Source organism: Lithohypha guttulata, assembly GCF_036872675.1.
Source record: "Lithohypha guttulata strain CCFEE 5908 chromosome Unknown scaffold_2, whole genome shotgun sequence".
NCBI lineage: Eukaryota > Fungi > Ascomycota > Eurotiomycetes > Chaetothyriales > Trichomeriaceae > Lithohypha > Lithohypha guttulata.
This window is the reverse complement of record NW_027042751.1, coordinates 192,879-210,678: the sequence shown is the minus strand read 5'-3', so window position 1 is coordinate 210,678 and position 17,800 is coordinate 192,879. Positions and strand designations below refer to the sequence as shown.

The window sequence follows — 17,800 nt, the reverse complement described above, 5'->3', positions numbered from 1 at the left end:
ACCAATTGAAAACTGAAAGAAGATACAGACCCAATAGGCGGTTCTCTAGACAATTAGTAGTTGTTTTTCCTGCTATTTCCGGAACATCATATGGCTCTGTGCTTGCTGGAACAGCAGGTTCTAAGGCTCATCCGTTATGTAGTTTTGTCACGAATATTTGCATTGGCAACAGCATTCTCGAAGTTCACCACAACCGGAATTCTGCGTTCAGCCTAGAGAACGCTGCTGAAACTCCACGACTTTCGGGCGGATATAGATTAGGATCTGTGGTCAGATGTCTCAAGGGTGCTTGAACGTGTAAAGCACCCAGAACGTTGATTCCACGGCTTTCTTTGAGCCTGCCGTTCCGAGTTGCGGCTGTCGCCTCAGACCTACTTCTGCCAAAATCATCGACGTCCCCCAGAGCGTACGAGAAGCCACCGAGGAAACTTCGAAGGCTTTGGTGGAAGATATTTCGAGATGCAGGAAGCTGAATTTGGGAGAGATGTAGGTACATGCGTGCGACGTGCAACTTGCTCCAGTAGAAAAACGAGATCCATCCTCGGAAATACCAGAGACATAGTGCTTGGTCGTCGATGAACGATGGTCTGTCAGACACGGGCTGTGCAGTGACCAGTGGGGATTCGTTGAGCCTGTTGAATTCCTCTTCCAGCCGTTTTATTTCCGCAGAGCGTGTTGGTTTGGTAAGAGATGTACACACATCGTGGTAGTACCGGTGAATCTGTAATAGAGTGTCAGAGAAACATGGCGACGTCTTGATCATCAAGGCTTCAAGTTCTAGGTACTGCTGAGAAGGTGCTTGGCGTGTGAGTAGAGGGCCCCAATTCAACGGTGCAAGAAAGAGTTGGAAGAGCTGCCGCCCTCTTTCGGTCTCGAGCTGGCGGGGTCCGCGCATTTGCAAAAGGGTAAGCATTCCCGAGTAGTGAGTGTCATAGGCATACAAAGCTGAGCCTTTCAGTCCGACAAACATTTCTCGTTTGCTCATCAACCAGACAGCTGCCAAAACCTCATCCTTCAGAAATAACTCCCGGTCTGCAAGCGATGCTTTGACTTTGCCAATAGCTTTGCTATACTCGACAGTCACAAGTGAGCTCATGTCTTCGCCCATGCGATTCGCCATATTGACAGTGGCATTTGCCCTCATTGCGGCGTAGATAGGCGAATCACTGCCGGCTGCCTCAAGCATTTTCGGTAAGAAGTGAAAGAGATCAAGTTGGTACAACCTACGAGAAGTAGTGTCTAGTTGGTCTAGCGAGACGCAAACCGCTCGTTCCACCATCTCGTCATTGGTTGTGGTCTGTCGTTGAGGTGCGAGTGTCAGCACATGGAATTGACTAAGATCTAAGGAACGGTAACCAGGGCACACTTTGTTTATGCGAGAGCAATTGCCACATCCCGGCTGAGATCCATCGCACTAGAAAGCATAAGTCCAGCCCTTGTACGATATCGATGCTTACGAACCTTGACTTTTCGACTCCGGCACAATGCACAGCCTGTACTCGGACGGCCAGTGTTTGGCATGGATGGTTACGTTGTTGAAGTGCTGGTATCAGTGATGTGGTATATCGACGTTCTCGACAAAGGAGAGTGTAGGACTTGCAGAATAGCGATCCTTTATGTACAAGCATATGCGGTATGGCGGAAAAGCTGAAGCTTTCACAAAGAGTGTGTTTGCACAGCTCGGCACTCTTCAGGTCAGCGCCGATGTGGACGGACCAAACAGAGTAGTGCTACAATCTCTAAGTATCCTATACACTGAAGGAGATATGTGTAGTCATGAGAGGGGTGAGTGATAGGCGTTGGGCAGTCCTTTCAGATCAAAGAAGATCTTCTGTCCGTCCTTCTTGGCAACTTGAAGGTGAGACGATACCCTTTCAGTTTAGCCCGTGCATAACCACGTGTAATCTCGTGCCTGGCCCCGCACGGTAGGAATACGAGAAGCTAATCACGTGCACGACTTCATGTAGGATTAATTCGTTGGGTTTTAGAGACTTCTTCTAACTCCATTTAGCTAGCCTTCCGAGGTGCATTAGCAGATCTTGGCCTGATGATATCAAGGTTGACGAGCTCGCGTTTCTATGCTCATCTAAGTTAGAAACATTCTTCTCTTCTGCAGATTTCTCGTATGCTGGGGGATTTACTGCCAAAAAGTCTTGGGATATCAATCTAAGAACCTTCGACGCAAGCCACGGCGAGAAGAGTTGCATGAAGCTATCACAGTGAGGGCAACGATCGACGATTGAACAACTACCTACTTATTGTGCATCCTAATTGAGGCTTGCTCAACACTTTCAGAACAGAATTCTATCAAGCATTGGTCCACGCTTAGTTCTTATCTTTGTATGCGGTCAACTTGACCAGTTTGCTGGCTTGGACTCTTCTGGTCCAGAGCTGGGTCCTAGCCAACGCCACGAACAGTCTCCCGACCACTCTGAGCAGATCTCGTTATTAGGTGCAGGATTCGTGTGTGCCTTCGCATGCGTGCCTGGCCAGACCCGAGCTCCACTGCGGCTGAGGGTATGGCCATTTCGCAGAAGTTTTTCGACTATACCGAAAGGCTGGGCTGGCTCTTAACAGGCTATATCAGCTCTCAGCTTCCACTCTTCCCTTCAGTATCTTCTTTTCCTTATCCTGCGTCAATCAAACCGATATTACTACAAGAAACAACGAACACCAGCTTGTAGAATGCTTTTTTCTAGGTCTTCACTCACACTTTTGCTCGCTTTGGATATTGCGGTTGCACACCCTTTCGACAATGTCCTCGCGCCTCGTGACGGGGTGTGCCAGTCCGGTATCTATGGCGAGTTGGGCCCTGTTCTGCAGCAATATTCCGTTGCAGTCGCCTTTTGCCAAGCAGTATACCCAGTCAAATGCGCCAAGAGTAAGCGCAGTGCTCTCAGCACCACCACTACCACAGCAAAGCCTTCTACAACTACCACAACGAAGCCTCCCACCACCACCACTACAAAGAAGTCCTCCACCGCCACCACCACTACATCGAAGCCCTCCACCACTACGACAACGACGAAGACGACGTCTCAGGATCCTAAAGCATCAGCATGGTCCAAATGCCAAAAGCAACCAGCAGATGTCGTTTCGACCATGTGCTCATGCATTCAACCTCCTCCAGTAAGACTTTTTCGTACAACGATGAACAACTTATCTGACTTGCATAGAAGTGCACTTCATCGACTACATCTACGACAACTGTAAGTCTCTGACCTCGATGATCGGAGCATGCTTCAATTAGCATTCAAAATTTGCCTCTGCTTACACTCGCCAGACTACGACTAGTACAACATCTACCACGACGACACCAGTACGTGCAAAGACGTTTTGTCCTTCAATCTAATGATGACAGATTACGACCACAACCACAACTGAACCGCCCACTACAACGACTACAACCACAACCACGGTCAGTAAAATATCCATTCACGAGGTCGACTCCTAACATTCGTAGACTACTACTACCACAACTACAGCCAGTCCATCCCCCACTTGTTCGAACGGCGACCAAACTGGCGCTGGCAACGTTCTAGAGGGGTGTCAGGATGGGTCTGTGTGTACCACCCCGTCATCCTGTACAGTAGAAACCAGCATTGACGGCTGTGACGCAAGGTGTGCTTCTGTTTGCTTTGCCTACTCATACGATTCCAGCAATGGAGAATGTGTTGTATACAATGATTGCTGCCCTCCAAATGCTAGGAGGAGATCGCTTGCCTCAAGGAATGAGGTGAAAGGATTGGCCAGTCTGTCTGCCAGTGGCTTGGAGGTTTGGGTGAGGCCAGGTATCACCATCGGCTGATATCAGTATCACACGTCCACGGCTATGGCTTCCGTGAAGGCTTTTATACGTCTCTCGAATAGTCTCGGCGAACAAGTTCGAAGAAGTTTACGATCTCACAATACAACAGACAAGAGAGCATGGTCCAAACTTCAACAGCCTACAGGGGTGCTTTGTGTGAGGATTGCATGATCATGGAATGGTGGCTTCACCGCATTTCGATGGACGGTATCGCAGAATACTTTGTGAATTGTACAATTTAGTGAGAGTCTCCATAGCGTGTATAGAGTCGCTGTATATGAACAGGAAGATGGTGCCACTCAACACTGCCTGAACGATAAAGTGGGTGTAATGGTGAAGACAATCTAGATACCTAATAGAGTTATCTAACCACTCCTTGCGGTACTTCTCACTCTTGTAAGATAAAAGTTTGCATTCCTCGCCTTCACTGTATGGAACAGCTCTCTCCCTTACCATTTATAATAAAAACTAATGTCAGACCCCGTGCGATGTAGCGATCCCGTCAGTAGTTGTTCTGATCTGTTCTGGTAAAGGCCAGACGGCCCATATCGGTCACGCTCGCCGCTCAATGTGGTGATATTGACGAATCTGCCGGTCTCAGCATACGTAGCTACCTGTATGGTATTTCGTGCAAGGGCTACTGGTTAGTATCTCGAGCATCTGCCAAAAAGGAATTTCCGTGCAGGCGCGCAGGCGTTCCAGCATCATTCGCATATTGCATTTCATCCAGCTCGGCTGGGTATACAAGTCATGCAACTCTGTTGAGTGCTATATCTGAACCGTATAGTGGGATCTTTCGGACTTCCATATTCCATGAAATGACATTAGATGTTAGAACGGCGGAGGTGTATCAGCTACGAATTGCGAGAAGTGGAAGAATACCGTGTGTGCTTATTGGCTAGCGCCTGGCCGTCAGAACTAGGATACTGGTCTCTTACGACATGTCTCCTCCACTCGACCAGCCTCTATCCAATACCGTGTACGGTGAACGTCGTACTTTATCCGGAGCAATCACCTTGTCGAAACTAGTGTGATATTACGTGATCCTTGGCGTTAGCTTACATGTAGAGTTAGCTTCAGTTACTTGACTTTCAGTCACCTGAAAATTCAATTAACTTTGGCTCATTTCACACTAGGGAGGATCTCTTGACAGGAAATGGAGCAAACGATAAAGTGGTCGCATACGTAGGTTGCACGTGATATAGCCTGAGGCATCATGCCGCGTGACGTGAGACGCGTCGAGTGACTGCCCTGGACGTACAACTAACATACTGGACTTTACGGAGTAGTCCACATACTTCCATTTCTTTCCTCAATAACCTTCTGTACACCACCACACGGACACTATTTTACAGATCTTGTGTAGATCTCCTCGTATTTAGGAGTTGAATTTTGTGGCAGAATATCTTTTATTCGTGTTCAAACCATCGCAATGACCAAGAGAGCTGCAGTCGACCCTCTGCAGAGTGCATCTCCGCCGAAAAAGCTGAGCAGGTCGTCAAAGCCAGCTTCTATGTTGTCACTTACAGGCCCACGCAAGCCATCGAAGCAGCGTTCAATCCAACGTCGCAAGAGCAAATATGAGATATCCTCCGACGAAGATCTGGAGGAGCACGGACTAGATCAAGCCAACTCTGTTCTGACACCACCTCGTAGTTCTTCTGCTGAAGAAATTTTTGCAAACAACGAGGCTCAATCTTCCTCTGCTCGCGACGAGATTGAGCAGGCTGCTTCCACGACTGAGCAACAAACGTCGGATTCAGGTGAGGACAAGGCGATCGAGCAACAAGCCCAGACGGAGCGTCTTGCAATTCAAGAGCACTCTCGTCATGCTCCCATCTCTCCTACCGACGAGTCCTTCACAGATCAGGGACAGCGAGATACCTCGAATACTGCTTCAACCTCCACTCCTACTACACGACAGAAACTCACCTCGACTGAGATACCATTTACCAAACTCAAGGGGATACCGACTACAGACATCAATGTCCACGGCGAAGATGATGAAGAGGAAGAATACTTCATGGCCGAGAGCAACCTGCAAACTGACAATGCCACTACCGATCCGACAGCGGAGGTCACCAGTGTCGACATGACTGTGGAAGACCCTCCTCAATTCTCAAGTACCCTAACTACAGAGGCCGTGATTGAGGAAGTTGTGAACGAGGACGCAATAGGAGAAGACGACCTGAAAAAGAAACTCGATAATACAGTAATACCTCAAGGAGCAGCTCAAGAAAAACCAGCAGCAGCCTCTAAAATTGGAAATTCAGTGTCACACACGACATCTACCCTTGAAGGTTGGCAACTTGATGGGTCGTCAGATGAGGCTAGGTCATCAGCGGCAAGCGACTCTACTGCAAGCACAGACAATCCAATTTCAACTGTCAACGAGGATTACAATCAAGAGAAACAACAAGAAACCACGCACGTAGCCAGCGATGAGCGCGAATCTTTAACTATCACCATCGACAACCCCTCGGATCAGCACAATCCCTCGTCACTACAAGACGATGCCTCCGAAACGGCCACCATCACAGCCAAGTCCGACCACTCCACTACTCAGCGACGAACTTCAACACGCACTGCTCGTCGTGCACGCTCGCCTTTGAGCACACGTACTCAGAGCAAGGCACCTTCTCGACGGAAGACTTCGTCGGCCAAACCGATACCCGAGGCCGAAATCCCTTACTCCGTTAAACCCACATCCAAGAGCTATGAGGTAACCACAGACGTTTCTAGACAGAAAACTCAGGCTTGGGGAGATTTACCTTCTGCTTCAGTTGATATTGCACACAAAGCAGGAGACTTGGTTCGCGTCGAATTCTCAAATAGCGACAAAGGATATGCTAGATTATGTGAGGCTAGACAAGGTCCGCAATGCTATCTCTTGATGCAGTGGCTGTACACTCGAGCAGACGCCATGCAGGTGTTGGAGCAGAAAAAGCTGCTAAAAGTTAAGAAGAAGCTGATGAAGACTTGGCCCTCCGACGAGTTGCGAGTGTCTGATCACTACCAGCTAGTTTTGTTGGACAACCTGGCGGCACAGGTGGACGTGACGGGTTTGAATGTGGGCAGAACCATACTCCGATTTAGCCGCATGGCAGCGAACTGATTCTATTAACACGTTACGTAGCACGGTATTGTCTTGTCATCATGCTATTCTCTGTTACTAAGCCGAAGGGATCATGCTGCGACGTGTGGAAAACTTGCTTGGTAATTATGCAGATGTATAGTGTATGATGTGGTAGTACGAACAGCTAAAATGAGATCCAAGATTAGCTACATGATTTGCTCTTTGCTCTACGCTCTTTAAAGAGAGCTAGACTGATTCTGGTATCTGAGAGTGTCCAATACATTTGTTCTAACCTCACGACACATACCTGTCTTACTATCTGCTGCACAACATCGTTCTGTACATCCTCCGCCTTACTTGTGTCCCTCCTCAAGCAGATCCATTCACCTCCAACTGTAGCGGTTATGAGCCAAGGTCTTCACGCCTTACTTCCCAGAAAATTATCCCACTGCGTCCAGTCGATCGTCATTCCGTCCGCTCTATCGAATCCGTAATTCTCAGAGAGGAGAAAGTCCGTGTCCATGTCCATATCGGTAGGTGTCTGGTTGTTGGCGAATGAAATGGGATTGTGTTCGTTGTTTAGCCAGAAGAGGTCGATGTTGTTGTTGTTTGGAGGTAGAGAATGGAGTTGAGCTTGAGGTTGTGGTGGAATGGTGGCTGAGTAGGGTTGGTGTTGAGGTTGTGCTTGTGCTTGTGGTCGTGGTCGTGGCGTCATTGGGTCGTAGTTCGGATAAGGTTTGATGTTCGACTGTGACGAGTTGGAGGTATGCGGACTTAGCTCTGTAGACTCGATTTGATGGCTAAGAGAAGCTTGTTGAGCTCCTTTTTTGTTTCGCGCCTCCTTCTTGGCTTGTCTACGCGACTTGGCTGCGTCGCGTTGTTGGGTAAATGCAAGAATGTAAGCAGGCGGCTGTATGTTGTTGCTACTTCCCAGTATTTCATGCCTCGCCTTATAAGCCTTCAGACACAGGTTGCCCACTGCAACATAGATTGGACGTTTGGTGTTCGAGACAAAGTCGGGGTTGTTGCGATAGATTGTGTCAATGATCTGCCAGGCTTTGTTGGCATCCTGGATCTCGGGGGAGGCTCGGAGACTGTCAAGCACGTAGATCAGAGCGTGCCATGGAAGATAATATGCCGCGTGCCAAGCGAAGCACTCCAGTAGTGGAATAGATTGTGCCATGTTCCATTGTTCAAGGAGCTGCAGACTGATTTTCCAAACATTTTGCTTCTCGGCGTCGGGAACAGCGGCTCCCGCAGGCCAATTGCGTGGATGGTGTGTGAGAAAATGCATGAGAGTCAGGCCTGAGCGGCCAACGATACTAGCCATGAGGTGGAGTGGTCTCGACGGGTCGCAATAGCGAAGGACTTTTGTTTCCATGAGCTCCTGAGCTTCTTGGAGGACTGAACTCTTTTCACTTGTTTCATGACGTGCCCAGTAATCTTCCCAGGCATTAGTTTGTGAGTTTTGGAACTTAGCAGTATGTTTGGCGATGAAGCCTGCGAACTCGGTTCGGATAGCACAGAACATCATGTCTGTAGGGCCGGTTGGAGGAGAAGGTGCAGTGGTCATGCCTGGGGAGAGGTCGGTATCATTGAGGCTGGTGGGGAAGTTTGGAGAGTCAACGCCTGGGTCGACGCGACGAAACTTAGTCAGACCCGCTAACTCGGCTGTACGGTAGTCGTGCATTTTCATGTTCCACCAGATACGCCGACGTATTTCACTCTCGAAACGCGGCAGACCAAGGAATGTCCCGTCTCGGTGCAGGCCCATGCCTTCTGCTAGACGCAAGAAGATCCCAGTCAGACTCCATACAGCGCGAGGTTCGTGTGTGTCTCTGATGGAGAATATGTGGAGTGCCAGGGCTTGCAGTACCACAAGACTGGTAGTGGACATAAAGTTCGCTCTTGCCAAGGCTATCTTTGTATTGGATATGTAATGTGCTAGAAGGGTTTGGCGTGATTGTCCGAATGCTTGCTTGCAAGGATCGTCTTTGAGCGAATTGATTGCAGTGCTGTATATAGCAAACATCAGCGCTTGGAAGTTGCGTGGCATCTCACTTGGCCCTGTTGCAGTTTTCTGTATCGCTGGCTGTAGTGATGGTACATGAACTATCTTGGTGAGTGGGTCAACATTGTCGATAAAGACCTGCCACAATTGAAGGATGGCTTCCATAGGTGGATGTGAAAGCCTAGACGAGGTTCTCAAAGTCGTGCCCAGTATGAAGCCTAGCTCGTTCTCACTTTCTCCCTCATCAGTGTCTTCCTGCCAACTATCTCCCATTGCGTCTCGAGGCTCGGGGAACTGGACTCCGAGTCAGTTACTGTGGTGTTGTGACACTGGACACATGCTGTACCTCTTCGACTATCCTGGTCCAGAGACTGCTACAGAAGAATCAGCGGGAGTCGTGAGATATCGTGGTAGATTACTGCCAACAAGCGAATGGAGGCTTTATCGTAAAGAAGCGCGATTCGAAGCCGCAGCCCATCTATGCCAGGAAACAACTAGACACTTACTTGTCGACGAACTTGAAGTTCCCTTGATTTTGCAGCAATTGTGTCTTGTTCAGCCTTATACTAGGCTCTGCAGCAGCTGAAGATGTGATGGATAGTGTCGTGGATCCTCCAGACTCCAGGATCGACGCAACGTCCACCAATTGAGCCTCGACATTTTGCTTCGTCGTCGAAGGTATAGGCGAGGCCTCGGGAGCGATACCCTTGTCCTTGAGCAACGCCTCATACTGTTTCAGCCGTTCAACAAGTACATCGTTCTTAATACGTTTGACTTTGTTCCTGGATGTTTGAGGAGGGCGGTAGACACATTCGACTTTATGCTTGGTACACGCACTGCATGGTCTTTGTCTGTCACATCTAACCTTCCGATCGGAGCAGCGAACGCAAGAGTAGGATGGTCGGTTTCGGGCAGATGCGGACTGAGTTCCTGCATCGTCTCCCGAAAGTGCGGTGGCTTGAATATCCATGGTCTGAGTGGAATGGCCGATATTGCTACGATAACACCAAAGCTACCACGTCGGCTGATACATGCTGCATCACTATGTCATTACGGATCGTCTTTGGTAGGCCCAGAATGTACGATAGTGCAATATGTCGCAGTGTTCGTGGTAGTGACGAGCCTTTTTGGGCCTATAACACAATCAGGTGAATAGGGAATGCACTCAGTCGACTTGTAAGCATACGCTACTTCTGGGCCAGGTAGCTTGGTCGAGCAGAGGAGTGGAGTATGCTCGCAATGTCCTCGATCTATTGTGAAAAGCGTATTGTCGATGAGGCCATCGCAATGAGTCATCGCGGTCAACGTCGCACTGTCCCTGGAGCTTAAAGAAAGCTTGGCATGCTTACTCGATTTCCAGCCCGAGATTTTCGGGTTTCGGGCGCCGGCTGACCTGCTCTTTCCTTCTTTCTCCCGCATTACCACCATGCTGGCTCTGCTCCGAGGTTATCAGTAGTATTTACTACTTCGGATCGAACACAAGTCTGAGAGTGAGGTCCGAGTTGGAGGGCATGACCCACGACGTATGTGCACCAGTGCTATATAGGTACAAGATGTTGCTCTCTGCTCGAAGGACTATCGTGCAACCACCTCGTCTTGCAAACCTAAACGCTCGTGCACGCCCACAGCCACAGACGAAACCATGAAACTACATCTTTTCACAGGAAGTGCGCAGATAGTTCGAGATGAGAGATTCACCGATGCCAGGCAGAGCTCGAACCGCTCTTCACAGGGGTTGGAAGAGACCAAGTCAATCCGGGAGCCTTCTGAATCAGCAGCACCATCTACAGCCAAGTCAGCTGTGATCATAGCAGGTCTCTTCTTAGTCATGTTCCTCATCGCCTTAGACAGGCTGATCATTGGTGTTGCCATTCCAAGGTATGTGGTGTCCAACGTTGATGCTCAGTATGCTGATGTACAGTCAACAGTATTACAGATCAATTCCACTCTCTAGAGGATATTGGCTGGTATGGTTCAGCGTATCTGTTGACCTCGTCTGCTTTCATGCTTTTCATGGGACGAATCTACACATTCTACAACCCAAAATGGGTATATCTCGGCTCCCTTGTCGTTTTCGAGATAGGCTCCGCAGTATGTGGTGCTGCCCCGAACTCGAATGCCCTGATTATCGGCCGTGCTATCGCAGGATTGGGAAATGCAGGACTCTTCCAAGGCGCTGTCGTCGTCATTGTCTATATCATCCCTCTACATCAGCGCTCGCTGATCATGGGTCTTGGTGGCGCCGTCTTTGGCGTCGCGAGCGTCATTGGTCCTCTTCTAGGGGGCGCCTTTACTGACGGTCCTGGATGGCGATGGTGTTTCTACATCAACCTACCCTGTGGTGGAGCCGTATTTGTGCTACTAGTATTATTCTTGCACATTCCGAAGGAAATGCTCAATCGAAAGCCGACCACGGCCAGAGAGAAGGTGGCCCGCCTCGATCCGATCGGCACACTTTTCTTCTTACCTGGCATCACCTGCCTGTTGTTGGCTCTACAGTGGGGAGGCGTGACCTATCCTTGGTCTGAGAGCAGGATCATTGCTCTCCTTTGCTCATCAGCAATCCTCATAGTCGCGTTCGCGATTGTGCAATGGTGGAAGAGTGATAACGCGACTGTACCAAAGCACATCGCTACACGACGTGGTATCATGGCGGGCGCTTGGTTTGCTCTTTTCAGTGAGGGAGCAACGACCGTGCTGACCTACTTTTTACCCATATGGTTTCAGGCCATCAAAGGCGCGTCGGCGGTGCACTCAGGCATCATGAACCTGCCTTTGGTACTTGGCATAGTGGTCACTTCAATACTAGCTGGTATTGCGACGAAACGGATCGGCTACTTCACACAATGGATGATCTTGTCCTCTGCCATCATGCCGATCGGTGCAGGAATGATTTCAACCTTCACGCCAGCCACTGGTCATTCTGCCTGGATTGGGTACCAGGCGTTATATGGACTCGGCGCTGGCCTTGGCATGCAACAGACTTCACTGGCGGCTCAAACTATTCTCCCTCGGCAAGATGTGGCGACTGGTGTGGCATTGATGCTTTTCTTTCGGACTTTAGGAGGCGCGATCTTCATCAGCGTGGGCAACAATGTCTTCGTCTCTCGTCTGGCACACAGTTTGCTGGAATTAACAGGACCTAACGTGGGATCTGTGGCGAACATGGGTGCGACAGATTTGAGGCAGATGATTTCTGCAACGCTTCTGCCGCAAGTACTGACTGCCTATAACGACGCACTTCGAGCTACATTTAACCTAGCCACTGCAATATCGTGTTTGACGGTGTTTGGAGCAGTGTTCATGGAGTGGAAGAGTGTAAAGCAGGGAGCAGATGCCGATGAGGCGAAGAACGAGAAGACCGAAGTGTAAAATTCAGTGGTGCACCAAGGGTTTGAGAACTCGCCATGATGCTGTGTCGGAGAACGCCCTGGTATTCATTCAAATTATAATTTACTGTATCCAAAATGAGTCCCTCACTGTGGTTGTCCACATGAGCTCCTTCACTTCCGACAAATCACGTGTTTAGCCACGAATGGACCTGCCGCCTGAATTGCAACTTTGCTTTGTTGAGTGCGCCTCTCAAGTTCCATTGCAAAACTGCGAGCGTGCGATCTTCCTAACACTGTACCTTCTCGACTACGCATGTAGTTTTGCAAGTCGTCCTGATCTCTCTCTCTCTCTCCTCTCCCTCTTTACGTCCACACCCATCTTTACCGAAGACTGCCCGCCATGGAGGTCATCGATATCTCCAAGTGCAATAATTGCAAGAAGTCTCCAGCTCAACTTACCACTAAGCTCAAGCAATGCGCCAAGTGTATATACACCCGTTACTGCTCCACAGAATGCCAAAAAGCAGATTGGAAGAAACATAAGAGAATCTGTGGTTCTCCTTTCGTGAAATTGGTAAATCAGTATGGGCTTGACCCGACATCGAAAGCCGCAGATGCTCGCTGCATGATCGCCTCATACCCAGAGAAATGGTTCAGAGGTACCCCCATCGACGATCGTGACAAAGCCCTTCTCTCGGCACCTTCTGTGTCATTCATTGATTATACTCCGCGCAGTTTCCTGCGCAAACTGGTAACTTGCCTTCAAATTCACAGTCGAGGATCTTGCTAATCCAGTGCAGTATCATGGGAAGGTTGGCAGCACAGTCTGGGACCAAGTGAGGTTTCTTGGGTTATTGTACCGCACTGCTGACAGCTAGTAGACAAACTGGAATGTGGAGGCAGATGGTGATTGCAAACGTAAGATCTTCGAGGGAGGCGCAACAGAGGTCGGGTTCAACTTTGGTGAACGTGTCGAGCTGTCATACAACTTGATGACAAGTAAGCACATTCTTCTCATGTTCTTCCCTATGATCACTAATAGCCTCCAGTCAACGTCAGTATTCAAGGCGCACGTGGCGCTGGGTTTGATTGGGGCTTTCTGTCCAACTCTGGGAAAGATGCACGACTCTTCGGAGGTCCTCCAGAGACCTGCCACGATCATCCTTGGGACGCTCTTATCCTCCGGGACTGCAACACGAACACAGACACCCTTAATCGGATACACAGTATTGCATCCCGAAAATGGGACGTACTGCTACTCAAGATGTGTGAGGACTATGATTGTGAGGCTACCAAAAAGCTCGAGCCTTGAAAGAATGAGCACTGACATGCTCACTACAGATCCCTGGGTCGTTGTCTCGGTCAAAGATGCAGGTGAATACATCCCTGGGCCTTGTACATGCTGAGTATATTCTGTTTCCAGAGGCACACTCATGAAAGAGCAATATTTCGAGGCATCGAAATGGCGCGAAAGGTATCAATATCCGTACTGGCATGCATTAGCGCAGGATGTCTGGTCAGATGGAGCCAAACAATACTCGAAGCATCTCGGCAGAGCTTGAACACGTACAGCGGAGCATTGATCCGATCGACGTATTTAAAATGGGCGCGGCAGATCTTCATGGCCACTCTTTACTCGCGGAAACCTTGACAGTGGTTAGTAGCATCTAGAATGGCCCAATGAAGACCAGTCTACCGAAGACGATAACCCAGATTAAGTGCCCGCCAGGACAAAATCACGAGTTGCAACTAATGAAGCCACTTACGAGGAAGAAGGGTACCGTGTAATTGAGAAAGGCATTGGGATTGACTATGCTTGTCGTTTCGACAGGCACGCGAGAGGGTTTTGATACCGTGATAGCTTGCTCAAGTCTTGTCAACATAAAATTCTCAATACACTTGCAAGTTTGATCTGTGTGCTCCTGTTGAATACCAAAATCGTTTCGAGCCACCGATGAGAAGCTCCAAATACCAGTAAAGACCGGATAAATCCTTTCCCGGTTATGGAAACTTGATAAACCCTCTTTTTGCCCGCATCCTTGCACTCGAGGGCTGGGTAACAAGAAGTGACTGGCGTCCACGGAAGTCAATCTCAATAACTAGATGACCATGAAGAATGCTTCACAAGACCAAATCTCGATAGCTGTCATCGGTCTAGGCCTGATCGGTCGTCGCCATGCACAGACTATCCTCGAAGAACCAGGAGCTCGTCTCATCGCTGTGGTAGATCCTGTAGCAGTGCCCAAAATTTTCTTATCTCACTTCAAAGTCCCATGTTATCCGAACATAAGTGATCTTATAGCCGGGCCAGATAAACCACAATGCGCTGTCATCTGTACACCCAACGACACTCACGTCCCCGTCGGCCTAGAACTCATCAAAGCCGGCATCCACATCCTGGTCGAGAAGCCAGTCAGCACGGACATTGAATCAGGTCAACAGCTCGTGCAAGCCGCTGAGGAAGCACAAGTAAAGCTCCTCGTCGGCCATCATCGTCGCTTCAATCCGCACATCATCAGGGCCAAACAAGTCATCGAGTCGAGAACTTTGGGTAACATTATAGCCATCAACGGACTCTGGACCGCATTCAAGCCACTCCGCTATTTTCAAGCTCCCACAGAATGGCGTCAGAGCTCATCAGGTGGTGTGTTGCTCATCAACATGATCCACGACATTGATCTGCTCCAACACTTATTTGGTCCAATCACTCGTGTTTACGCTGAGAGAACGACCTCACAACGCAGATATTTAGCTGAGGAGGGTGCTGCGATAACGTTGCGATTCGCTTGTGGTGTTGTTGGAACATTTGTAATCTGCGATCATACACCTTCACCACATAGTTTTGAGGCTGGGACGGGCGAGAATCCATTGATTTCGAAAACTGGGGAGGACTTCTATCGGGTATTTGGAACAGAGGGAACTTTGGAGATTCCTGATTGTAGCATTTGGTCGTTTGCTGAGGGAGAGGAGAGGTCCTGGTCATCGAAGCTTGTGGTAGAAGAAGGGGGTGTGGAAGAGGGTGTACCGTTTGTATCGCAGTTGAAGCATTTCTTGAGAGTGGGGAAAGGCGAGGAAGAACCGATGTGTAGTGGTGCGGACGGTGTAAGAGCGTTGATTGTTTGTGAGGCGATCAAGAGATCGATGAGGGATGAGGTGCCTGTGACGATCGATGTGTCTACATAGGCAATGGAACCTGCTAGTCAACTCTCGAGCGCATTGCCTTGCAATTCTCAGGCACTCGCACATCTGTTCTCTGACATAGTGGTACAAGTGTGACAACAAAGAGCCACACTAGCCATACCTACTCGTCCCCACATCTTCGTCAAACCACGTCGGCAGTACGCCGTAGTTGATGATCGTGCTCTTCACCTTGGTATAGCTTTCATACGCCTCGATCCCGTTCTCTTTCCCAACACCACTTTCCTTGAATCCACCCCAAGGTGAGGATGGATCATTCAGATGATGACCATTAATCCAGACTATGCCAGCCTCGATCTTCTCAGCTACTCGATGGGCTTGAGCGAAGTCATCTGTCCAGACGGAAGCACCCAGCGCATATTTGGTGCTGTTCGCGATATCGATAATGTCCTCTTCGGATGTGCATCTGATTATAGCGATGACGGGACCAAAGACCTCGTTGCATGACAGGGACGACGTCGCAGACGTTTCGATGAGTGTAGGATGGAAGAAGAAGCCCTTTCCTGAGACTGTAGTTGGTGAGCCGCCGCAGAGTAACTTGCCCCCTTCATTGACTGCTTCTGCGACAAACTTCGTGCATCTCTCTACAGCTGCCTTGTTGATCACCGCACCGATCTGTGTGTCATCTAACGTAGGATCACCGATGCGTAACTTCTTTGTCCTCTCGACAAGCAGCGCTATGAATTCATCGTAAATCTTGTCATGCGCCAGTATTCTACTTCCAGTGACACAAGTCTGCCCACTTGCAATGAAACTCGCAAACAAGGCAGCTTGTACAGCTCTGCCCACAGTCATGCTTTCGAAGATGCACACTGGGGCTTTCCCTCCTAGCTCGGCGGTTATCGAGATCAGGTTCTGACTTGCAGCAGGGGCGATAGCTCTATATGTGCCCAGCCCACCAGTAAGGTCGATCTTAGCCAGTCGCCGATCTTGACAGAGATACTTTCCTGTCTCAGGTCCTGTACCAGTGATGATCTGCAGCGCTCCATCCGGCAGTCCTGCGGCTTGGAATATTTTACCCATCGTCAATACTGAGAGTGGCGCAAGTTCAGATGGTTTAACAATGACACAATTCCCTGCTGCTAGTGCGGCAGCCATTTTCTTCGTCGCTATCAACAGTGGATGATTCCAGGGCGTAATCTGGGCGACGACACCGAGCGGACTTCGAGTCAACGTGTTCACGACTGGCCCTTTGAATGGTGTCACACGTCCTTCCATGGTCCGAGCTAGTGACGCGAAGTACTCGAGCCACTCTGGTATGCGTGCTAATTGTGCACGCATTTCGCGTATCGGTCGTCCAGTCTGCATCGCCTCGTACCGGATGAAGTCATGCATCCGCTCGCGCATCATGCCGGCGGCTTTTGAGAGCACAGCGAAGCGTTCTGACGGATCAGCGCGCGGCCATCGACCAGTTTTGAACGCGTGTAAAGACTTTGAAACGATATCATGAACTGCTTCGGAGGACGTAATCTCGATCTTCGCTATCAGCTCTTCGGTTGCGGGATTGATGATGGGGATAAGCTTCGCTAATGGATCGTCTTCTGACCTTATACTATACTCACCGTTGACCCAGCTGTAAGCCTGCAGTCCAGAATCCATGGCTTGAGCGATATGTAGAGGATGACCGATCTCCAAGCTGGCAAGATGATAACTCAAGCGCAGTGCTCTCGTTGAGATTTTGTGAAGTTGTAAATATTGCTGATGACCCATCCGCCGTCTACCAACGGCCTATAGGGGGGCTTGGCAATCTAGACTACATAGCACAATGCTGCATGAGTACGTCTCGGGGCTCGTTCTTGCAGCCGCTTTTGCATTTGTCTCAGTCACTGTTCAGCTTGATGAGATCAGCTATGCTTGCCGTGGTGGAAAAGACGAGGAATTGTTGTTAGGCATGTGGTGATTGGCAGAGGCGTCCTCCAGAAAGCTGCAGATCACACCAAAGCGGATGGTTGCTTTGCAAAGTACGCAAGACCCGACAGGAGAGAGCAGAAGTCACACATCACAACAATTCTGCCTCTCGTGAGGTTCGAAACAATAGTAAGGACCACAAATGCTCTGACAAAAAGCTGAAACGTGAAAAGCTACTGCCTGACTTGCACATACTTTCGGCCATCTTCGTTATTCACTCGATCGTTACTCTCCCAGCTATCTTGACCTGTTTAACTTGCTAAAGAAGAATTTATCGCTCTATAACTTTCGACCACTTCTTCCAAGCACTACCACAAGTAGTCATTCGTTCAAGCAAAGACATCAACACGACACAACCATGTATTCAGTGACTAAAATTATTCTTCTACTCATCAGCCTCACACTGTGTCTTTCAGCTACAATGCAAGCACTTCTGGGATCTTGAAACTATCTAGCTAATCTTCAAA

General features: G+C 49.3%; 7 protein-coding genes across 7 annotated transcripts; 4 read left to right on the top strand and 3 right to left on the bottom strand.

Annotated features, from left to right (window-relative positions):
* Positions 1 to 184: 184 nt before the first annotated feature.
* On the bottom strand, positions 185 to 1,279 carry LTR64_002212 (uncharacterized protein; the record flags this gene model as incomplete). The annotated part of the gene is made up of 2 exons (XM_064896584.1): positions 185 to 1,173; positions 1,228 to 1,279. 2 exons carry the CDS (start codon positions 1,277 to 1,279, stop codon positions 185 to 187), a joined length of 1,041 nt encoding a protein of 346 aa, XP_064755534.1.
* A 3,961-nt stretch (positions 1,280 to 5,240) lies between these two features.
* LTR64_002211 (uncharacterized protein) lies at positions 5,241 to 6,923 on the top strand (the record flags this gene model as incomplete). Its single annotated transcript, XM_064896583.1, has 1 exon — positions 5,241 to 6,923. The coding sequence occupies one exon, from the start codon at positions 5,241 to 5,243 to the stop codon at positions 6,921 to 6,923; it is 1,683 nt and encodes a 560-aa protein (XP_064755533.1).
* A 379-nt stretch (positions 6,924 to 7,302) lies between these two features.
* On the bottom strand, positions 7,303 to 9,865 carry LTR64_002210 (uncharacterized protein; the record flags this gene model as incomplete). The annotated part of the gene is made up of 3 exons (XM_064896582.1): positions 7,303 to 9,189; positions 9,242 to 9,266; positions 9,402 to 9,865. 3 exons carry the CDS (start codon positions 9,863 to 9,865, stop codon positions 7,303 to 7,305), a joined length of 2,376 nt encoding a protein of 791 aa, XP_064755532.1.
* Positions 9,866 to 10,537: 672 nt separating this feature from the next.
* Positions 10,538 to 12,267, top strand: LTR64_002209 (uncharacterized protein; the record flags this gene model as incomplete). The annotated part of the gene is made up of 2 exons (XM_064896581.1): positions 10,538 to 10,773; positions 10,824 to 12,267. 2 exons carry the CDS (start codon positions 10,538 to 10,540, stop codon positions 12,265 to 12,267), a joined length of 1,680 nt encoding a protein of 559 aa, XP_064755531.1.
* A 360-nt stretch (positions 12,268 to 12,627) lies between these two features.
* LTR64_002208 (uncharacterized protein) lies at positions 12,628 to 13,539 on the top strand (the record flags this gene model as incomplete). Its single annotated transcript, XM_064896580.1, has 4 exons — positions 12,628 to 12,978; positions 13,028 to 13,063; positions 13,109 to 13,226; positions 13,277 to 13,539. The coding sequence occupies 4 exons, from the start codon at positions 12,628 to 12,630 to the stop codon at positions 13,537 to 13,539; spliced, it is 768 nt and encodes a 255-aa protein (XP_064755530.1).
* A 797-nt stretch (positions 13,540 to 14,336) lies between these two features.
* Positions 14,337 to 15,410, top strand: LTR64_002207 (uncharacterized protein; the record flags this gene model as incomplete). The annotated part of the gene is made up of 1 exon (XM_064896579.1): positions 14,337 to 15,410. One exon carries the CDS (start codon positions 14,337 to 14,339, stop codon positions 15,408 to 15,410), a length of 1,074 nt encoding a protein of 357 aa, XP_064755529.1.
* A 108-nt stretch (positions 15,411 to 15,518) lies between these two features.
* Positions 15,519 to 17,024, bottom strand: LTR64_002206 (uncharacterized protein; the record flags this gene model as incomplete). Its single annotated transcript, XM_064896578.1, has 1 exon — positions 15,519 to 17,024. The coding sequence occupies one exon, from the start codon at positions 17,022 to 17,024 to the stop codon at positions 15,519 to 15,521; it is 1,506 nt and encodes a 501-aa protein (XP_064755528.1).
* Between the last annotated feature and the right edge of the window lie 776 nt (positions 17,025 to 17,800).